Consider the following 21,541-nt stretch of genomic DNA (forward strand, 5'->3'; position numbering starts at 1 on the left):
CTTGAGAGTCAATGAAAGCCGGTGGATTTGTCTTCTTAACAGAGGGCGATAGAGATTCAAAATGGCTGCCTCTTGATATTTGATGAAAACCAGTGGATTCATCTTTGGCGGCATGATTGGCAGACTTTGCCGCGGATTTCAAAGCTCTCCGCGGGAACAACGGTGAGGTACAGAATATTCCAGAATATTCGGTGTAGTTTTCAACCCGGTTGTTAAATATTGCAGTCATACAGGCTACGTTGTCACTGCAGGGCGTCATGCCCAAATTCGGATCATTTTTGTTAAGAAATAGAGAAATAACATAAGTGAATGCAGATTACATGTTTATTCCAAAATGTACACACAATCACAACATAGAGTTTCTAATTACATGGTGACACACACTCAATAGCACCTTTTGAAGGCACACACGGATAAAACATGAGAGGCTGAGAACATTGGCGAGGAGTCTGGGTCTCACACAACACTTCATCTGGAGCAGCTCTTTGTGCTTTTTTGTCTATTTGACATGATTAGCGGCCACGTTTCAGGTCTTCGTCTGGCCCTTCGTTGTATGGCGTAACTACCCTTCATTCCTTGGCTTCATAAGAACAGAGCTGTACATGTGAGTGTTCACTACGGTGGCCATTTTGTCCCGCAGAGGCATCTGGCTTACATTTGGAAACTGAGATTGCGACAACATGGGTGGGCAAAATACGGCTTGGGGGCCACATTGGGGTGATCTCGATCAAGAGTCCTGGGATATTTTGTACATTAATTTGGATCTCTTTTTCACTAAAATTGGGGTATTAAAATTTATTTTATTACATTAAGAAATGGTGAGTTGTTTTATTGTATATAAGTTCAAATATTGGTAAAATAAAAAACAAATTTGTATATGTTGTATTAAAAAATAGTTAATTTCTCAGAATTAGAATTAAATTGAGAATAAAACAAATGAAGATATATCTTTTGTATGTTTAAAAAAAAACATAAAATTTAGGGTCTTATACTTTGAAAGAAAAACTTTTTAAAATGTATTTATTTGTTCAGTTTTTACTATATTGACAACGATGGCCCACCGCATTGGCCAGTTAGCTCTTTTAAAATCAGCAGAAATCAGAGGTTATTTTTCTTCACTGATTAGCACATTACAACATAACTAGAGGAAAAAAAAATACCGGCCAATTTTTTGCTGATTTTTATTTCAGGTGTAATATTAAACAAATGTTATAAGACAAAGTATTGTAAAACAGTCAAATGTTCTGCCTGTAATTCATATCTTTGCACTTGCAAGTATTTAAGGGATCCCCTAAAAAGTTATTTTATTCATAATATAATAACAGTTTTAATGACTCAAACTTTGGAACAGAAAAATGTTTCCAGACAGTGAACCCCACATTCGGCATTCACAATTTTTCCTTTTTCAGTGATTTTTAGTCAGTTTTTGTGCATAGGCTAAAGCCATGCCAAATACAAAAGAACAGCTTTGGTGCCATCTGGTGGCACCTTAGTGCCAAGCAACTTTGTTCAACAACAACGAGGGGGAGAAACTTCATGTTGTCATGCCCGGAAGCATGATTGAATACAAAAAAGTGCTTTGCCGCCATCTTATCGACTACCAAAAATGCCAAATTATTGCATCTTAGTTCTGATGGAATGTGCCCACCAGAAGGAGCAGCACAATGCCCATTGGATTATCATGATGCACAAATTGTTGAATAATTTACAGTCTACTCGTGTTAAATGTTATCACTATATGTTTTAAGAAAGTAAAATACTATTTTTCTAATAAAAAGAAAACCTTTTTGTTGCCGGTTTTGGAAGTGCTGGAACAAATGAATGAGATATACATTCATTTTAATGTGAACAGATGATTTTTATTATTATTATTATTTAAAAATATAAATTTAACTTGAGGCAACACTTATTATACATTCGTGCAATTCTTTCAAAAATAAAGGATATTTCCCAAGTGACCTGAAACATTCTCGAACGGTAGTCAAAATATGGTATGGTACACATGAATTTATTTTTTTAACCACATCTTCACATCGGCCCATCTGTCTGTGTTCCAAATCAAATGTGGCCCCTTGAGCACAAGTTTACCCACCCTTGCTCTACACGAACACAATTACGTGAAAATTACAATTATTTATCGATATATCTCTATCTATCCGTCTCTCCCTCTCTCTCTTTCTCGCATTCATATGATAGAGCGTGTACAGCTCAAAGTGGCAAGCAGGGTGATTGCACAATAAAAATAGAAAGAAGGTTTTCAATAAATTAAGGCAGTTTTCCTTTTAAAAAAAAAAAAACGTGTCTCATCCTTACATTTGATGATAAAATGATTTTTTTTAAAATTGGGCAACATGGTAGTGGTATATGCACATAGCTTTACAAATCTACACTGCAGTCCTTCCTCACTCACGTGACACCCACAAGTCACAGAGTAGAAAAAGATCGTCAACTGCGCACACACACACACACACACACACACACACACACACACACACACACACACACACACACACACACACACACACACTCTACTGATAGAGCCGAATGGACAAGCCTGCCTTTACAATTGCAATAATGCAAAAAAAGGGGCTAAATAAGATGAGAGCGCAACACAGATCAATCGTGCATCAGGAATTGTGTGGAATAGATCGATTAGTCCAATACTTGGAGTGACACAATTTTTTTTTACATGCATACTTAGGGAAATTCAGCGTTTTGAAATTAGAATGACATGATTGCAAAATAGCTACTTTTCCTTGCACTCAAATTTTTCTTGCAAATTTCTGACTTTTATTGAATTCAAGTCATTTTCTTATTTTTTTCTCTCCATCAAATTTCAACTTATTTTAAAAGTATGACTAAAGTATGATAAAAGAATGTCCGATGAAAATTTAGGGGTGTGCATCTCACCAATAAAAGACGATCTTTTTTTACATATGTTGGGGTGGTATTTGATTCAAGGGTGGCACATTTTAAAGAATGATTCAATTTGATGGTGTGATTCACATCAATTTTTGTTACGCCTCGAATTCTTATATAACATTTCCCCCCCTCAAAAAGCAACATTACAACAACAACCATCAAAATATTCAGCTTTTTTTCTTGCAATTTTGCATCTTTTCTTGTAAAATACAAAACATGTTCAAAATGATACCACTCACCCCTAAACTGGAACACGTAAGAGGGAGCATATGCTAATGCTAACACTTTCTCTTTCAGCTTCAGCTATTTGTTTTCAAATCTCAAAATTGAGTGGCCCCGCCGTGCTTTTTGTTCCCCCTAATACTCCAACTGCACGATTGTGTTTCAGGCAGAATTTGTCTTTTTCTGGATTGCGCGGGCGTGCCTCAAGAAGGATCTGATGAGGAAAGCTCAAGCGGTAGTAGTGGTGCGCCTCGAAGAGAATCCACACCGACGCACGACAAAAGCGACATCGGTACAAAAAGCCGAAATGAGAACGAGTGAACGAACACGAGCTTGTCGTCAGCGATTGCTCAGCCGGCGTTGCGCCGCCACATCATTTCCGAGTCTTTGCCTTCAACGCGAACCGGCGGCGCGTGCGTTTTGGACACTGCCTCCAAGAGGACGAGGAGGCGTTTCGGAGAGGACGAACCCTCTCGCTCAGTCTAGTGGTAGTGAGAAGCAGATGGGAGGTGAGTGGTTGACTCAAAACGGGAAGACGACACGCCCGCCGGATGAAGTGGGGGGGTGTCGGTGGGGGGGGGGGGGTTTGGTACCGTGTGATTGGCGGCGAGCGTGGTCACACCGGATGACAGTTGTAATGGTTGGTGTGCTCTGAGTCGACAAATTGAAGGCTGGGCTTCCTTTCGGGCTCCTCGCTGTCGGCGCACTCGGGCTTGGCGCGGCACGGCGGACGCTTCTTGAAAAAGTCCGACACAAAGCGCACCTGTGACGCAGAGCGGAGGGAAACATTTGGACTCACCGCAAACAACAATAATCATGTCATCCGACATCTTCCATCTGCCATAACATTATTTCTCGCTAGTTTTAGCACATTTCCCCTTGTAATTCTTTTTTTTCTCATTTCTTGCAAAATTATTTCTTCATCCTTTTATTTCTTAAAATATCTTGCGGAAAAAAGTATGAGTGAGGAGGGCAAGCTAGTAAAATGTGATCAAAGTGTGATCAAGTGTGTCTGGCGCGCTGCGCTCCCTGCGCAGACGTTAAAGCACATGCACACCTGAGGGGAACACACACACGCATACAGAAAGCAGCGGTCGTAAAGCGCAAGGCCCAGGAGAGAATCTAATTGCATGCAGCACCATGAAGGTCAAAGGTGAACTCTCATTTTCAAACCATTTAACTGATGTGTGCACACGCACATACATTCTGGTTAAGTGCCAAGTGTTTTTTTTTCTACATTTAAGACAAGAAAAAAAAACGTACTATACTATAGTAATAAAAATAGGAAAAATAAAATACAGATATACAGTATATAGTGATTTTAGTCATTGAAAAAAAAGTAAATTTTTAAGATATTTCAACTTGTCTTCCAAAATTCTGAGATTTCATGCAAAATTACATTGCTAATAAATTCTTGTTTTTTATCCCCCCAAAAAAAAAGTTTTTTGTAAAATGGTAACTTTTCCACATGAAACTTAAAATTTCTTCCCGCGACTTTTTTTATGCAGCATTTTTTTCCTGTAATAGTGCAAATTTATTTTCAGAAAACCTACTTACACAAACTTCATTCTCAAAACATTGAAACTTTTCACCATTAAAAGAAAAATACATTTTGTTTACAGAACTGCAGTATTTCTTGGAAAATTACATTTTCTTCCTAACTTGTAACTTTTTGTGTGTGTTTTTAGTTGATTTTGTTTACTCCTATTTATAATGTAAAATTTCAATCTTTTTTTCTTGTAATGCTCCGACTTGCTTTCAGAAAATTACAGATTCCTTTTCGTAAAATTCACACCTTTTATCCACACTGTTCATTTTCTTGTTGAATGTATTTTTCATTATCTTCGATGTATTTTTTTAAATTTAGTTTTATTTTTTTTCTTCAGTTATGACCTTCACCATCAAACACAAACACTCTGGTAATTTCCACAAGATGGTGCTGAGTCTCATTCCAAACAATAAAAAGTTCTAGCTGGATGAAGTGAGAAGAATAGTTTGAGGATTCGGTCGAGGGTGCGCGGGTGTGCGTGTATCAAGTCACATTTCTATCCCTGCTCACTTCCCGTCTAGATGAAATATCACTGTAAGCAGAAATGAAGCCAACATATTCCTGTGGTGAGAAATGTGTTAAACACGGTTTGATGTGGACAACCCCTCCCAAAGTTTTGCTTTTTCTGGAACGATGGCTGATATTTTCATCACATCTTTAAACTAAACTGATATTAAAAGCAAATGTGGCACTTTTAACTAAAAAAATTCGAAAAGGGCAGTGAAAGAAAATGACGGCGGACTCAGTACATCACAGCACATCACTGCAATTCACGATATCACTCCAATATGCCCCCCCCGCCCCCCTCCTGATTTACTAGAACAGATATGGTGCCTCGCGGGCTGCACTCTGAGTGGCCCCTTAATTAATTCTTCTTCTTTTTTTTTTTTTGACAAATCCTAAAAACATCTCAAGGGAGGGAAACGGGAAAAATCCTGGAAAACAATAAAAAAAAAAATCTGTGAATATGAGAAATCCCGGCCGGGTGCCAAACCGTGGTGGGATGTATTTTGAAGTTGTAATATCTCCAATTACCACTAGATGGCAGAGATGTCTAATAGCTGTGCTTACATTGGGTCTTATGCTGCGCTGTAATACAATGTGAGTAGGCCTAATAATTTTTTTTTTTTTTTGCGGCTTTGGAATGACATGCAGGACATAGTACTTCAACAAAATAACATTTTTGAGTGAGTTGATTTTTGTGAAAAAAAAATAATAATTTTTGCACTTTATGCTGGTTTCTTCGTTAGCAGTTTTCGCTTGCCATGAATAGTCACTTTTATGCAAGAGAGCCCTTTGCAATGGAAAGAAAAATGAAAAACATTTTTTCATAGCTCTTCAAAATCTGCGAATAGGTGAGTTTGCAGGTACCATACGAGTATGCATGGGTCCACTGTACATACAAGCAAGCAGTACACCCATGACACACCCATAAACAGATGTCATTATCGACATTATGTTGCATACTAACGTTGAGCATGGCGACGAGCGCCCCCTGCAGCAGCCCCACCAGCACGTCGCTCCAGTGGTGCTTGTAATCGGAGACGCGCGTGTAGCCTACGTAGACGGCGAAGGCCACCAGGAAGAACTGCACGGTGGGCCGCAGGAGTCGCGCCCACTTGGCCACCAGCCGGGCCTGCACGTACAGCTGCGGGAAAGGGGGTGGGGACAGCAAATTGGAGTTAGTCGGCCGACCGCGATCAGCTATTACGAAGAGACTAATACTGAAAAATCAACGCATGGTTGTTAGTCTTCTGAAGTCATGTGTTGCCTCGGTGGACCAACTCGGCGGTTACTGGCAGTGACAATGTCGGAAAAGCGATTTACAGCCAGAAAAAGCAGCCGAGACGTGTAGGCGCTGCGCACTTACAATTATGTCTTGATAATCGATGCAAAATATGCAAATGCAAAAATAATTGTAGGAATAGAGCTAACCAACATGGTAACACCTTTATTTAAAATGATTTATTTCTATAGTTTGAATAATTTTTAATTGTGGTTGAACCTAATTTAATTACATTTGAAATTATTGAACTTTAGTTTACATTTGTGTACGTTTTTTATTTGTAGTTGAACCATATTCATTTTTTTAATCCAGAAAATTATTGTAAATTTCTTAATTTAATTTCATTTTATTTTTCATGAATATATTCTTTCCATACACTCTTTTGTTGGTGTTTTAATGGTTTCGTCATGCATGTTTTCTTTTCCATGACTTGTATTTTATTCTTTTATTTGTATTTTGGATTTGAAATATCGTGCTTTAAAAAATGTTTTTCAACTTCATTTATTTGTATTTTAATTAATTTATAATTTTATATTCAAATTTGTTTACTAAGAGTATAATACATATAAAAATTATGAGCATTCTAATTCAGTTGTATTTTATATTTTCATTAATTTCATTTGTATACTTTTTTAAAATCATTTAAAAAATTTGATTTAAACGTACACATTCGTATTTTATATTTGAGATACAGTCATGAATCATACAGATATTTTGTGCTTTTTTTATTATAAATTATTTAAACTGCATTTGTCATTGAATTAATTTAAATCATGCATGTTGGCTAACCTTACTGTAGTCGTGTCAATTATTGCATAAACAGTAAATAGGACTACACTACATGGAGCCACACTTCAACATTTTGAATAAACAGAGTAATAATTGTGTCTGAGCCATGATTTTTTTTCTTTCATTTTGTTGCAATAATGGGGGAGGGAAAAAAAATCTGAAGCTGGCAGCTCTCCAGAATTAAGACTGCCGGTAAATGTGCAAAACTTGGCATGGCACCTCCATACGTCCACAGGCAAAAAGTCCAGCCTCACTATTGATAAAGAACACTGGACACTATTATTAGTGTGGATTGAAGCACTGTGAATGCAAGGACAAGGTCTCTGCTGCTTTGCTTGGCCTCCTATTGCGCTGCTCTGCATGTCTGCCGTCTGTCTGTCTGTGCCTGTCGGGACGCGCGCGCGCGCGTGTGTGTGTGTGTGTGTGTGTGTGTGTGTGTCTATCAGTGGGTTTATGTCCGCCTGTGTTTGTATGCGTGTAGGCTTGTGTCCGTGTGTGTGTGTGTGTGTGTGTGTCCATGTGTGTATGTCCGCATGTACGCACCTACAGTTTGTGTGTGCGTGTGCTAATGTGTGAGGGATAATGCCAAGGCTAATCAAGTGGAACATCACGTCTCTGCCGGGAAGGAAGCAAGCCGGTCATTGCTGACAACTTGCACATTTTTCCACTCAACTTGTTGCCATGTAAAAAAAAAAAAAAAAAAAAAGAAAAGCCCTTAAAAGGCTTTTGGGCCTCGATGAGCGTAAGGTGCGTAGGTCTGCCGAACGCGCCATCTGGGGACTATTAGGTGTGATCATGTGAACCATATCGCATCACATGGAGATTGCCATCAAATACACGAGTGGTATTCGTCACAAGTTTGTCAGGGGTCATGTACGTTTGAAGATTGATCTTTGAAGCGTTTCCAGAATCTTACAGCGGTGGTTAATGACATACTGTAAGAGTTGTACCTTGACTTGTGAGTTTAATTCGTCCACTATTCTCTGTTGAAATGTCAATTATCAACCCCCATTTCCCTCGCCAGAAAAAAAAAAGTTGCTTGCATTTTGTTAATGCAAAAAACATCACTGTATTGTAATAACAGATAATTAGGTCAAGGTACCACTGTATTTAGGTACCACTGGGGTTGGGGGGAATACAAGTGGACGTGATAATAGTTCTTGAGTTTTCATTTGGTTCATTTTTATTTATTTTTTAAACTAAATTCAATTCATTTATTAAATTAAAAAAAAAAACAGATGTGACAGATTGAAAAAAAAAAAACGTCAATGTTGTAAGCACTTAAATGCGCTTTTAAAGGAGATTATTCAAGTGTGTCATTCATGTTGCTTACCGCGAGGAAGAGCATGCAGTACATGCCGAAAGACGAGTGACCCGAGTAGAAGGACAACCTGAAAACAGACGAAAGAATCATATGAACATTTTTTTTTTTTAATCAATTTGGTCTCGCAGTTATTTTGGTTTGAAGCCACCATTTGACCCAAAATGGCAGACTTTCCACGTCTTTGTGGGCATGCGTTCTTGACACTTTTTTTGTGGGGCTACTCTTGATAGACATGCCGATCAAAATTCATGCTGTTGAACAAAACTGGCATCAGGGGCTGATTTTTTTTTTTTAAATCTCAAGATCTCAAAATGATCCTAAAACGGCTTCTCGGTATGGCTTCTTGAGACTTTTTTTGTGGGTCTGCTCATTAAAGCCATGCGTACCAAATTTCAAGTTTTCGTAAGAAGTGAAACTGGTTTTCATTTCTGTTTCTTTAGGGTCAGTCCAGTGATCAAAACGTCAAAAGGACGAACCTGGCAGCAGAGTATGGGCTGGCCATCAAAATGTTGATTAATATGGCGGAAGAATAATTATCTCTACCTACTTGTTGGCATCCTACCTGGACTCTGTGACATCCTGAGGATTGCCCGTGCAGTTGATTATCTGCATGTAGCCCGTGCACACTTTAGGGGCGCACACGGCCATGAAGTTAGGCCTAGGCCGGCCGATGGTGAACTTGGCCAGGTCAGTTAGCGACTGGCTAACCGCGGCTCCAAACAGGAAGGTGCCCACAACCTTGTAGAGGGCGGCCACGTACTGGTTGAAGTCGGAATTGGAGTAAATCCTTTTGCTGTACACCAGATACGCTTCTCCGGATGAGATCTGAGGAAACGAGAGTGAGAGCGGGTTGTCGGCAGTCGACGGGAAGAACAAAAGCATTTGGAGCTGAAAAACGTACAATGACGACTGTGCAGGAGATGGTGACGGCGGCCAGCATGCTGTGGGTGATGGTGTCCGCTTTGAGCGGGTACTTGATGCTTTCGTCGTCGCAGTACACGCCCCTCTGGTAAGGTTTGAAGACGATGGTCATGATGATGAAGGGTAGTGCCGCTTTAAGAAAATAAAATGAAAAAATAGCAACTGTTAGAGTCAAACTGGAGAAGAGTTCTGAACATGACCTCGGCAGAAAAGAGATGAGTGATATGTGCCCAAAACTTATTGATAAGATAACCACCGGAAGATTTGCAATCACATCATCACACTAAAAGCCAAATATAAAGTTAAAGGCATATTTACAATTAAACATAATATTGTGAGAAACGTGTACATGTAAATATTACACGAAGAAGTAAATTAGGAGCAATATCACAAGAATGGTTTTATTCTTTTGAGAAAAATAGATCACAAAAACAGTACAGGTATTCAAAATAATGTCACAAAAAGCATTTTTTTTTCTTGAATATGATCAAATGGCATGGAAGGATGTGAAGTAAGTCACAATAATACAAGAAAAAAATGATTCTTGTCATATTTCTACTTCGTTTGACATTTTTTAAAAATATTAAACAAAAAGACTACTTTATTGGTCGTACAATTTCCTTTTCTTGTCAGTATGGCCCTGAAAATCCAAGTGTTTTGCATAAACAGCCTTCCTACCTACTAAAAGCATCGACGCCCTGAATGCCGTGCCGTGTCTGTGTGTTGTCTCGTTTCCACGGTGATGAGTGCTGACATTTGATTAGGAACACAGCCGCAACAAGCAGCATGAGTGTCCCTCGGACATTATCAAGACCTAAAGAGCAAAACACAAGCTTTGTGTGTGCTAAGGGGAGCAAGACAATAAGTCCTTTATAGGATCATGTCACCGGGCAACCTTGAAGCGATGCACTTCAGCCCAACAAGGCAGACAACCCCCAGAGTTTTTACCTTGATGCATCACTCTTGCTCGACAAGTCAGACATAAAGTCAGTGAAGGGGATTTAAAGAGCGTGATTCGCAGACAGCGGGCACAAAATGCTTTTTAAGGGCAAGTACTGGGAGTACGCAGTAATTTCGTACAGATGAGAAAATACATTCTGAGAGCAGCATAATTCGGGATTTTGGAAAAAAGAATAACGTTGAATCTTACCTTAGTAAATAATAAGGCATAGATGTGGCATTTATTTTATTTTCTACGAAAATTCTGCTTGGAGTCAATATTCCAAAAGCACATTCCAGTTTTGCAATTTCACTAAGACAAAGAGGACCGGAAAGTTAGTCTCCAAAGTGTTTGGGGGTCGGGGGGGGGGGGCATTGTGAAATAACAACGATGCTAGTCGCTAGCTTATGGCGCTTTGCGTTGTGCGTTAGCATGAAGAGCGGATATTCCACAGGCAAAGTTGGGCGGTTTGTAATGAGAACGAATAATAATTCTCAATGTTTTACGTTTGGTTTGATAGTAAACGTTCAAGCCGGGTCACGCTGATCTCAAGGCACCACACATTTCCAATTTTGACATTTATTTTGCTGCCTTTTTGGATGATTAGCATCCATGTAAGCTTTTTCCCCCCTCATCAGCAGCCACAAGAAATGGCCAAGCGTACATCGACTGCACCCATCAGTCGTCTCCTTTTTCTGTAAATGTTTGCTATAGCATTGCCAGCTTCCTGTTTGTGGCACAATATACAGTACACAGCGGGGAAACGCCAGGGATTTAACACTGTAGCTTTTGGATGGCAACCCCCACCTCCCCACTCCCTCCCCCCAGCATCCTCTGTCTCCAGCTGGCTAGCGAGAAGGCAGAGTGGGGGTGTTGGTGGGATATCATAAAAATGATACCAGAGCAGCACGCTTTTGCTTCCAACGATATTTCATGTCCACCTACTTCCAAATATGACTTCAGATATTTCCAGACTGCTGACTCTAGGACTGTCTGTGTCAAAATATGACATCAGCCAACACTAATGTGGAGTGTTTGGCTTTAAACTCAACTGTTTTAACACATCATTTATTCAAAGGTGCGTACGAAAAAGTTGGCCAAAGCTGTTTATTTGCTTTTTTTTAGAGCGTTGTAAACATCACTTTTATTTCATGCATGAGTTATGATGACACCTAAAAAAAGTGGTTTCATGTGTTTTCTGTTAAATGCATCGCAGCAACGATGAACTTCATTACGGAGTGGACAGCTATTCCAAACCTACTTTCTTCTTATTCATGAGTCTTGATGCCAACGTTGCACATCGGTCGCCGGACGTGAGTGTACTCAACCAAACTGCTGAAAAGCACGAGCAGCCACCGAGCGCCGGCGGGTCAAAAAATAGACCCGTCTGTAGACAAACTGGGCCTGCGAGAGACCACGAGACAAACCCACAAGACTGAGCGACACCACTTAAAGAGCGAGCCCTTGGTCTCATTGGAAGCTTAACTCAGACATCTTGATGACAGCGTGGATTGATTTGATTTCGGACAGAAAAGGGAGAATCGTCTCTCGGGATGGGACAGCTGGATTCTACGGGCGGGTCGCCTGGAATGCGGCCAGGCTAATCTCCTGCAAACGGGAGGTCTGTTGGAAGGTGCAGGATGTTGGGATAAGGCTTTCCTTCCTGGATAAAGGCAGACTCATTTTGTACTGGATTTTGATGCTTGTGGTTGGGGGGGCGGGTAGTTGTATGAATCAAGTCAGAATATTGCACGAGAGTAGCAATGTTAAGTACTTGAGGAAAAAGGCTTACAATACACGAATAAAGTCCATATAAAAATGGTCATACGAGAATAAAATGACTCAATTAAAATTGCTCAACCCCAAATAAAGTTCAGCTGTTCTCATAGGCTATTCCTGACAATTTTTCCACCAACATGGCACCTTAGAAGGAGCTGGGCTGCTGGGCAGCATCTTCAAGTGTGTAAGAAAGAGCACAAAAATACCCAGATCGAGATCACAAATGAGGTTTTTGTTTGTTTGTTTGTTTTTTAGCAGATAAGGTGCTGTATTTAAACAAATATGATGAGCAACAAATCTAGAAATGTTTTGTGGTCTTAATGGAGACTTGTGGTGACGTCCTCCAAAGCAAATGTTCACCCAGCCTTGTCCTGACTGAAATTGAGTGCTGTGTGCGTCAAACCACTTCCGTCCGGGCTAATTCAATCCAAGTTCTTTAAAATCGCAGAAAGGCCACTGTGGGGATTTTTGACGCTTTATTCTGCGCTTGAGTTTTGTTATTTTGCGTGATTGGCATGACATGCACATTTTTCATGACAATGTCAGCAAGTTTTTGCCTCACCACCAACCAGAAAAATAACTTCGTTATGGGCTTGGCATGTCCCGCATGGTCGCTGCGTGTGACCTTCTCCCTGCCGGGTGCCGGGAATATAAGAGTTGGCGCAAAGAGCGTTCCCACGCATGTGACCTTGAAGTAACACCTCTCTCAACATGGCTTGAAAATATGTGTAGCGATGGAACCAATTAAAACAACAGCTGCTTTTTTTTGGGGGGGGGGTGGAAATTGAGGGAGAATCGACAATCCTCGGTATGATCGTGCAGGTGCAGCAGGTTGGACGAGTAGGTGTGAGGCACTTTGACGGGAAGTCCAGATGGAAGTGGGAATAAACATCCAGGCTGCGCCGTGTCACTGCGGTCCCCAAGGTCCGGCGTAATTGCACATGTGCGTTCTAAATGGAGCCGTCTCTATATTTACATGAGCGAGAAGTGTGTGGGAGGATGCTGCTGCTGCACACAAGACAATAACAGGGAGGCGGATGGCCGGGGAGGGGTGGGGGTGGAATGAACGGGATAAAAACAGAGTGGAGGATGTCAATGAGAGGGACGAGTCATTTTCTTTCCCCGCTGTCGTCCTACTTGTCACAGCCTCCAGAGATCGCGTTACATTGATATGTATTTATCGTCCCCAAAATACAGCACACACACGTACAGGGTCAGGCAAAATGATCTGACACATTTGCAGGTTAAATAAAAGGCAAATAAAGTAAAGAAACAAAAAAGTGTTTTTATTTTCGAAAAGTATATAAAATGCCATTTTTTTTGTATATGGGGTCTGTACTTCTTTGTAGCTATTGTGAGATGCTACAGACTTTTCTCAGACCAAAAAGGAATATTGTTAGACAACTTTCGTGAACGCCTTCAAAAGCGTGCGGACAATAATGGATCCCATTTGACCGATTGAATTTTTAAAACATAATGAAACAGAACGACATTAGATGTACTTTTCGAAAATAAAAGCAATTTTTTGTTTCTTTACTTTATTCGCCTTTTATTTAACCTACAAATGTGTCAGATCGTTTTGCCTGACCCTGTATGTATATACTGTACATCTATCTCACATCATCTATTTTTTGTTGCAAAAGGGTAACATGTGCTGTGTGTCAAGCCCCCTCCACGGTTTGCCCTTGATTCCAGCACGCATGCACGCATGCATGTCGTAAGGTAAAGCATGAGCAAACATTCGAAAGGTGACGTGGCGCAACAAAACAACCTGACCCCCGCCACTTCTCTGACAGTCTCAGGCCGAGCCGCCCTGACTCAGGGGGAAGGTATGTGCTGAGCCTTAACTGCTGGCCTCTGGAATTCCTATTGAGTGGAGGAACGCCCAACTTCCAACAGTCACACCAAATCCTGCTGCTGCCCATTCTTTTATTTTTAATCCCCGCTGCTTCGCCTGGGCCATCATTCACGCATGCTTAGCAGCGGGGGTGAGAAGGAGGTGGCGGGTGGTGACGAGGTCGTCCGAGGGCTGCCAGTCAATCAGTCGTCTGGGTTTACTTGAAAAAAAAAAAAGCGTTTGGGTTGGAGGGATGGAATGAAAGAAGCGGGGCCACACGGCTTTCAACCCAAACCATAAAAGTCCACAGAGGGAGTTCAAGTCAGCCAGAATGAATGAATGTGACTTCAAAGATCCGTAAGACGCACACACTGTGCTGCCTTGTGGATCCGTGAGCATGTGACAAGTCAAGTGTGTGTTTGTCGGAGCTCTCAACGCTGTCATAACCGTGGTCTTATTATTCCTCGGCGGTGATCAAAAGCAAAAAAAAAGCAAAAAAAAAGGGGGCACATTTTAGGAATCAATGGAACGACTGTAAAACACAAACTCGAGGAGACGAAGTGCAAATGTGTGACTAAGTCTCACATGGTCTTATTAATTGTTGAAACTGTAAATCTAGGAAAAAAATGATTCTTGTCATATTTCTACTTCGTCTGACATTTTTTTTTAAATATTCAACAAAAAGACTACTTTATTGGTCGTACAATTTCCTTTTCTTGTCAGTATGGCCCTGACAATCCAAGTGTTTTGCATAAACAGCCTTCCTACCTACTAAAAGCATCGACGCCCTGAATGCCGTGCCGTGTCTGTGTGTTGTCTCGTTTCCACGGTGATGAGTGCTGACATTTGATTAGGAACACAGCCGCAACAAGCTGGACTGACTGAAAATAAATATGTAACATGCTTGTAAGTAATAGCATTGATTAATGCAAATGAATGACTTCAAAGTAACTTAGCGAGAGGAGGACGGAAACGTTTTGTCAGCCCGAGAGCAGAATGGCCTGGGGCATTATTTACAGAGTCACAATACCCCTCCACTCCCTCTCCCAAGAATGGTACGCTTGCAAAAAAAATTGTTTTTGTTCTTTAGGCCTGTGTAGATTGTCAGGCATCCAAGACATAGTAATTGGCAAAGGTAATATCGAGGCAACTGGACTCGTGCTGAAATTGTTGAATTTTGTTTTCTTACTTTCCAAAAATGTTCAAAAATGATTGAACAGGTCATTACAGTGTGCTATTGTGCTAATGATTTGGGGAAATTTGACTTACTTTTGCTGTTTGACATTAGAGGGAAAATGTGATCGCCAGCATTCAACAACGCACAATCACTACTTTTAATTCGACCATCACAATATTGAATACAGTTAATGATAATAATAATTAATCAGCTTTGTTTAGTATAAAATGTTTTGTCAGGATTGATAAGAAGCCGCATGCCATACAACAGGTTAGATTTTGTTGTATTTAACCCTTTCAGGGACAGCGGTCATTACAGTGGGCAGTTTATCATGTGATCAGGTTACAGAGTGCACGAAAGGGTTAAGGAATAGATTGCAATTAAAAGAGCCATAAACATTTCCATTTTTGATGAATGCGATGCTTGCTGAGTAATAAGATCATCTGAGCACTGCACTGAGTAGATTGTCCCAGTGGTGTTGCCATATGACTCACGGGATCATGCTGCTATTAAGCCAACACTGTGCTAAAACCACAAAAAAAAAAAAAAAAAAACACCCTCCTTTCTCAGCATTATTGTGCAATCACTGCATCGACATATTGCATCTCTTAATTCCCATTTGTTCGGCCTTTCTATGCGAACTGAAAACTGCTCCAGTTCTGCTACCTTATTTCTTGATTATTGAGGCGTACGTCAGCAGCTCGGCTTCGCCAAGCCGTCCTCCGCGAGGTCATCTCTGTCTGATTATCGCATGCCAATCCCTTTCCAGGGCTTCGTACTTCCTACCCAAACGAGAGTGCGCTATTGGAAATATAAGAGTGAGGGGAAAAAAATAAAATAAACTAAAACGACGTCTGGGCCCCAAAGGAATAAGCGGGTGTTCCGTTTCCATGACGCTGCTCTCCTGAGGAAAAACTGTTCCCACCAAGAAGACTCCCTGAGAACACTGGAAGAGCTATTTTCCCAACACACCGGCCTCCCAGGAAAAACATCAATAACATGATAATAACACGAGGACATGTTTGCATTTTATTGCTAAAGGGCTTTGGGGAGAGAAAAATACAGTCTGTCGAAGTAATTAACAAACCGATACTGCTTACGGAGGAGACATGATCAGCATTCACAACAAAAGATGTGCAACTCCATGTGTAATCATTTGGAATGTGGGTGTGTACATGTTGTGTCTCTTTTATGAAGAAAGACACGCCCACGACTGTGCTGAATAAATGACAACATTACCCTGGGTGAGTTCAACTCCGATATTGCCACTTGCGAACCGACACCTCGATGCGGGGACACTCTACAGTAGGGGCGCCCCACACTTTTTGAACATGTGAGACACTTATAAGTAGAATTGAGTGCAAAGTAACTACAGTGGTACCTATAATTGCGAAATTGGTTCTGGAAGAAATTTCTTCACTCGAAAATGTTGTAAGTCGAGACGCGTTTTCCATGTAAATGCCTTAATCCGTTTCAGACCCCTCCAAAATTTAGACGTTTTATAAAGCATAAAAATGCATCAAAATATGTAACATAGACATGCTACAATTAGATTTTTGCACAATAAATGAGAGTTGTGTATGATGTAAAAAAAACAAAAAACAAAGAATAAAGAATAAAAATGGTGGCCATTTAACTGAGTCGATCGTTTTTTTGCCCTCTTTAATTCATGTTCAACTCTCAGAGGTGTTTTTTACCTGACGTTTTGGAAACGAACTGATCAGAGGACTTTTGTCTGCTTTTAACGATCCTTCGAAAATGTCCAAGGCAAACATCAGCATAGTGAGCGATCGCCCGACTGGTGAACACTTTTTCTGGGGATTCACATTTACGTAAAACTATCGGAACGTCTCATGGTCTGAGGGGCGAATGACAAGTATGCTGCATAGACACACATCTATCTTTTTATCTATCTACACACACAGACACATACGGTCCCTTTTAGGCAATTGGATGCCAGGAAAGTGCTAGGTAATAGCCAATGGCAAAGCAGCTATAAGTATGTTGCATTTAGGAAACTCAGAGCTGTGACTCACAGCCCGTACTGTATTTTTACCTTTCGTATCTTGACGCGTTTCGTAACTTGAAAATTTCGTGTGAAGAGACGTTCCTAAGTAGAGGTACCACTGAACCTCATTTATTTATTGTGCGCACACCTTCTGGTGAAGATTATTCATGTTGGAAAGATACTTGGATTTCATGTTTTTATCAAATAGCCATAAAACGCCACAACACAGTTCCCTCCTTCAACTGGCCAGCAAGCGCCCTGGACAAACCGAGCGGCATGACGCACATGAAGACTCTCTGTAACTTCCAACAATCCAGGCTAAATTGAGCTCCTCGCCGACACACAAAGCTTGTCTTTCAGGCAAGTTGCACCTCGTCTACACTTTGTGTTCCCTTGGAACTAATTACTGTACTACTTTCCTAATTAGCCAGGGCTTCGGCAGCATCTTAGGGTGTTTCAGAACGAGAGGGAAAAAAATGCAATTAGAAAATAATCAACAGATGGCAACATTGTAGTTAAAAAAAAACAGCAACACCAACAACGAAAGAAAAAAGCTACGAGACAGTCAAGGCATATTCATTCAGCGGTGAGGCTGTTTGACAAGGGCAGGTCCTGCTATGAATGACACAAAGGAAATCACTCCCAGATTGAAAGTGCTACTTTTTTTTCTACTCTATAATTCCCCTTCACAAAGCAAAATGCAGCAAAAGCGAACATTTAGAGCTCCAAAAAAAAAAATACATTCCCAGAGAATGACTAACAAAGTACAATGGAAATATTTTACAGTGAAAGAACGTATGCAAACAAAACTACTAACCAAACCGGAAAAGTATTTTGTGCCCATACGAGCCGACGGTCAGTATAATTACATGCTCTGTCAAGTCCTTATTGCGCAGCCCCGTTAACCTCACTTCAGTTTATATGATGGAGTGAGGGGGTGGGGCATGCAGGGTCAGAAGCAACTGGATGACCGGATGCCGCAACAGACCAACTGGACACCAGATGCCGGATATTTATGTAACACACAGCTATTGTGAGAACCAAAATAAAACCACTGGACGCTTCAATTGGTGCATCCCTCCATCCATCCGTCTTCTGTAGCGCTTGTTCACAATCAGGTGGCACGTCTACTCGACACTCCATACCAGGGGTGTCAAACTCATTTTTGTCACGGGCCACTTTGGAGTTACGTCTTCCCCTCAGAGGGCCGAATAAATGTTTAATCATCACATCGTATTATGACTTGTACACAACAAATTGATGAATTACTCGTTTTGAAATCAGTCAACTATTTGTTTGCTTGTTCACTTATTGTGAGTGTAAATAGAGGATCAAAAAACTTATTGCAAGATCTCAGTGTTATTTATGACATATGACAATTTGACATTTCAGTACAGATTTTAGAAAGCATCGTGGAATTTGCCACACATGATCTGCTTTCGCGGGCCACATAAAATGACAAATATATAATTACACAGTGTCCCCTTGCTATTTACTAAAACTTTCCTACTATTTTTCGTTCTTCTCAGTCAGAACTGTGAAAAAAAAATATTGGAAATTTGTTTACATTAGACCTCATCGCCCCCAATATCTCTATTCAGAAATACACTATATGTGCACTGCTTCATGATTTATCTATTTTATTTTTATTTTAAAAATGGACAGTGCACAATAAAAAAGCATTTGCATGTAAATAGGAGAGATTATAGCAATCGGCTGGATTCCATTTGCAAGCCCTTGGCAGGTTCCGGTCAAATTCCAAGTATAAACACAGACAAAAAAAAATATGATAAGAAAAAAAAACACAACATAAATAATATAAAGTATGGACACAGATCATTCAGAAGTGGACGATCATCAGAGTTAGTGCGCAAAACAGAAAAATGCCGGTGACTATAATGTCAAGTGTTTTTATCGATAAAATATACTGTATTTGTCTCTTATGGGAAATTTGTCTTGGGCATCGAGAATGCAGCACTTCTGCTTTTCCGACAGCTGGTCTAACACAGTAGTTCTAAAACTGTTGAGGTGGGTCCAGGGACCTCGTACAGGGACGAAATTTTATCCAAGGACACCCTCATAAACCTAACGGCAATTGAACATAACTATCGTTGGAATTATTTTGGGGGGAAATTTTCAACTTAAATATTCATGGTGCGTTTATGAGAAAGGACTATTTAACCATCGTCCATGAACAGGAGAAGCTGGTGTACAAAAGCACATGTGTGGAAAACCTCGCAACTTTTCTGAGCCCCCTATAATGTCCGCCCCGCCGCCCCATAAAAAAAAAAAAAAAAAGCAAGTTAAATTAAGAAACAGACAACACGAGCAGAAACAATTTCACACTATATTCTGTTTGGCGATAGTCCGGTGGAAGGCAATTACTGAGTAGATCGCACTGAACATTGGCAAAGATATGGCGCCCATATATTTTGCAAAGTGATTGATCCACGTTGGAAAATTTTGACCTGAGGTATGTGCTTTCCAGGGACAAATAGTTTGCATGTTAGATTGCCTCGGCTGTACAACTCTGAGAAAAGAGTGTGAGAGAGCAAGAAGAGCTGCACGAAGGCACGTATGTGAAACTATATTTTAATTCCCAATCATATCAGAACGTTTCATTCGTCCAAAGTTAGGGTATAGGTAGGAATAAGTGGCTTGGTACGTGTTATGCAGTTTGTTAGTTTTTAATGATACGACATAATTTATTTTGATAAATTATTTAGTTCCAAATTACGGCTCACGGGTACCCAGCGATTTGTTTGAAAGCAGAAACACATCAACTGCAGCCATAATTATAGATATAATACAATAATGGATATTTTGGAAGAGTTATGCAGTGCTCAAGCTGGAAGTGGAACATTCCTGGTGGGATTTTCGGCAAAGAAAAATGCAATATCACATTTCCATAAACAAACATTCCAGCTTCCTGCTCTGTCCACTCTAGTGAGGAGCAGAATGGAGGAATCGTTTGGGGGAAAGTAGATCACTTACACAAGAATGGTCAACCAGCATTACCATGGCCGAGTCAAATCCGGACCATCGTGTGCGCGTGTGTGTGCATTATAATTAAAAACATTCCACAGTGACTGTCACAACACACACATCGTAAAACGTCGTCCTATAGTCAAGAGAGTTTTGAGGGAGACTCACCAACAAGCACGCACAGCACGTCCATAAGCACGTACAGCTTCTTCTTCACACTCTTCATGTTGCTTCGCCGTCGTTTCAAATTCACTTTCGGCGCATTGAGATGAAGAAACAAGCTCAAAAGGTACCCGTAAACACCTCCATTATGCTGGGCTTTGCTACATAACAACAAAAAACGTAACCTGCACTACGGGTTCTTCCGGGGTAGTCTCGCGTAATACCTGTGCGCGTGCACGCGCGTACACAAACACTAACGCGTGTTTGTGTCAAAAAGTGTGAAAAAAGTCGTAAAAAAATATATTAAGTGGAAAATATAGAAGGACTCCTGTTGGCGTTCTGGAATATTTCAAGAAAGAGTCCACACAGAGCATCCACGCGTCTTTCGAGTCCAAGCCACTGTGGGAAGGCACCGCACCGCACCGAAGAACCACACGGCGACACTGGGCACCTCCCCTTTTACTTCCCCATTAATCATGCTCGCTTTTCCCTCCCATTTTCCTATTTCCTGTCTTCCTTGAGGAAGAAAAGACGGAAGGAGGGCGCTGCTAATAATATAATAAAAATAGAATTAAATTACAAATAAGTAATAACTAGTCACAGAATGGACTCGCTGATACATAACACATTTTGAATGGTGGTTGTTGTTTTATGAATACGTTTCACATGAAAAATAAGATGACGTCAGGACAAGTTAACCCAACAAAAGGAGACGTTTTCGATTGAAGTGAGAAATTAATTGAATTCAATTTTTCTCAACTCACACTTTGCTGTATATTTAATATTAACATTTTTTATGGTTTATTTTTGAAAAAAAAAGAGAGGTGGAGTTGCGAATCTAACAGTATTTATATTGCGTTTTTGTGATCTGTAATTGTCCTTTTAAGTTCAGTATACTTTATATTTTAAATGACAAATGCAGGCAGTTGCTTTGAGGGCAAGAAGGAATGCAATTTTTACTTTCACTTTTACTTACATTTTAATACACATTCCGCTTCTGAAAAAAATGACTGAAAAGTGTATATCTTTATTCAAAAAAGAGTTGTCAAATTAATTGCAAAAAACAGTTTTGTCCATTTTGATCACGTGCACAGTATTAGATCCAAGTCTAGTGTAGTAGTTCTCATGGGTGACAATACA

General features: G+C 40.4%; 1 protein-coding gene across 1 annotated transcript; it reads right to left on the reverse strand.

The window, feature by feature from the left end:
- Positions 1-306: 306 nt before the first annotated feature.
- plpp2b (phospholipid phosphatase 2b) lies at positions 307-20,850 on the reverse strand. Its single transcript, XM_019897107.1, has 6 exons — positions 20,408-20,850; positions 9,494-9,645; positions 9,155-9,417; positions 8,602-8,659; positions 6,165-6,341; positions 307-3,907 (listed from the first exon to the last, which is right to left on the reverse strand). The coding sequence occupies exons 1-6, from the start codon at positions 20,463-20,465 to the stop codon at positions 3,761-3,763; spliced, it is 855 nt and encodes a 284-aa protein (XP_019752666.1). The 5' UTR covers positions 20,466-20,850; the 3' UTR covers positions 307-3,760.
- Positions 20,851-21,541: the final 691 nt, after the last annotated feature.

Source organism: Hippocampus comes, unplaced genomic scaffold (genome assembly GCF_001891065.2).
Source record: "Hippocampus comes isolate QL1 unplaced genomic scaffold, H_comes_QL1_v1.1 scaffold22, whole genome shotgun sequence".
In the NCBI taxonomy this organism is placed as follows: domain Eukaryota; kingdom Metazoa; phylum Chordata; class Actinopteri; order Syngnathiformes; family Syngnathidae; genus Hippocampus; species Hippocampus comes.

Excerpts from the sequence above, each read along its gene's own strand:
- plpp2b (XM_019897107.1), bottom strand. The coding sequence starts at position 20,465 with ATGAAGAGTGTGAAGAAGAAGCTGTACGTGCTTATGGACGTGCTGTGC. Across the intron at positions 9,646-20,407 it reads CGTGCTGTGCGTGCTTGTTG|CGGCACTACCCTTCATCATC; the intron begins GTGAGTCTCCCT and ends ATTTTCTTAAAG. Across the intron at positions 3,908-6,164 it reads CGCTCGTCGCCATGCTCAAC|GTGCGCTTTGTGTCGGACTT; the intron begins GTTAGTATGCAA and ends TCTGCGTCACAG.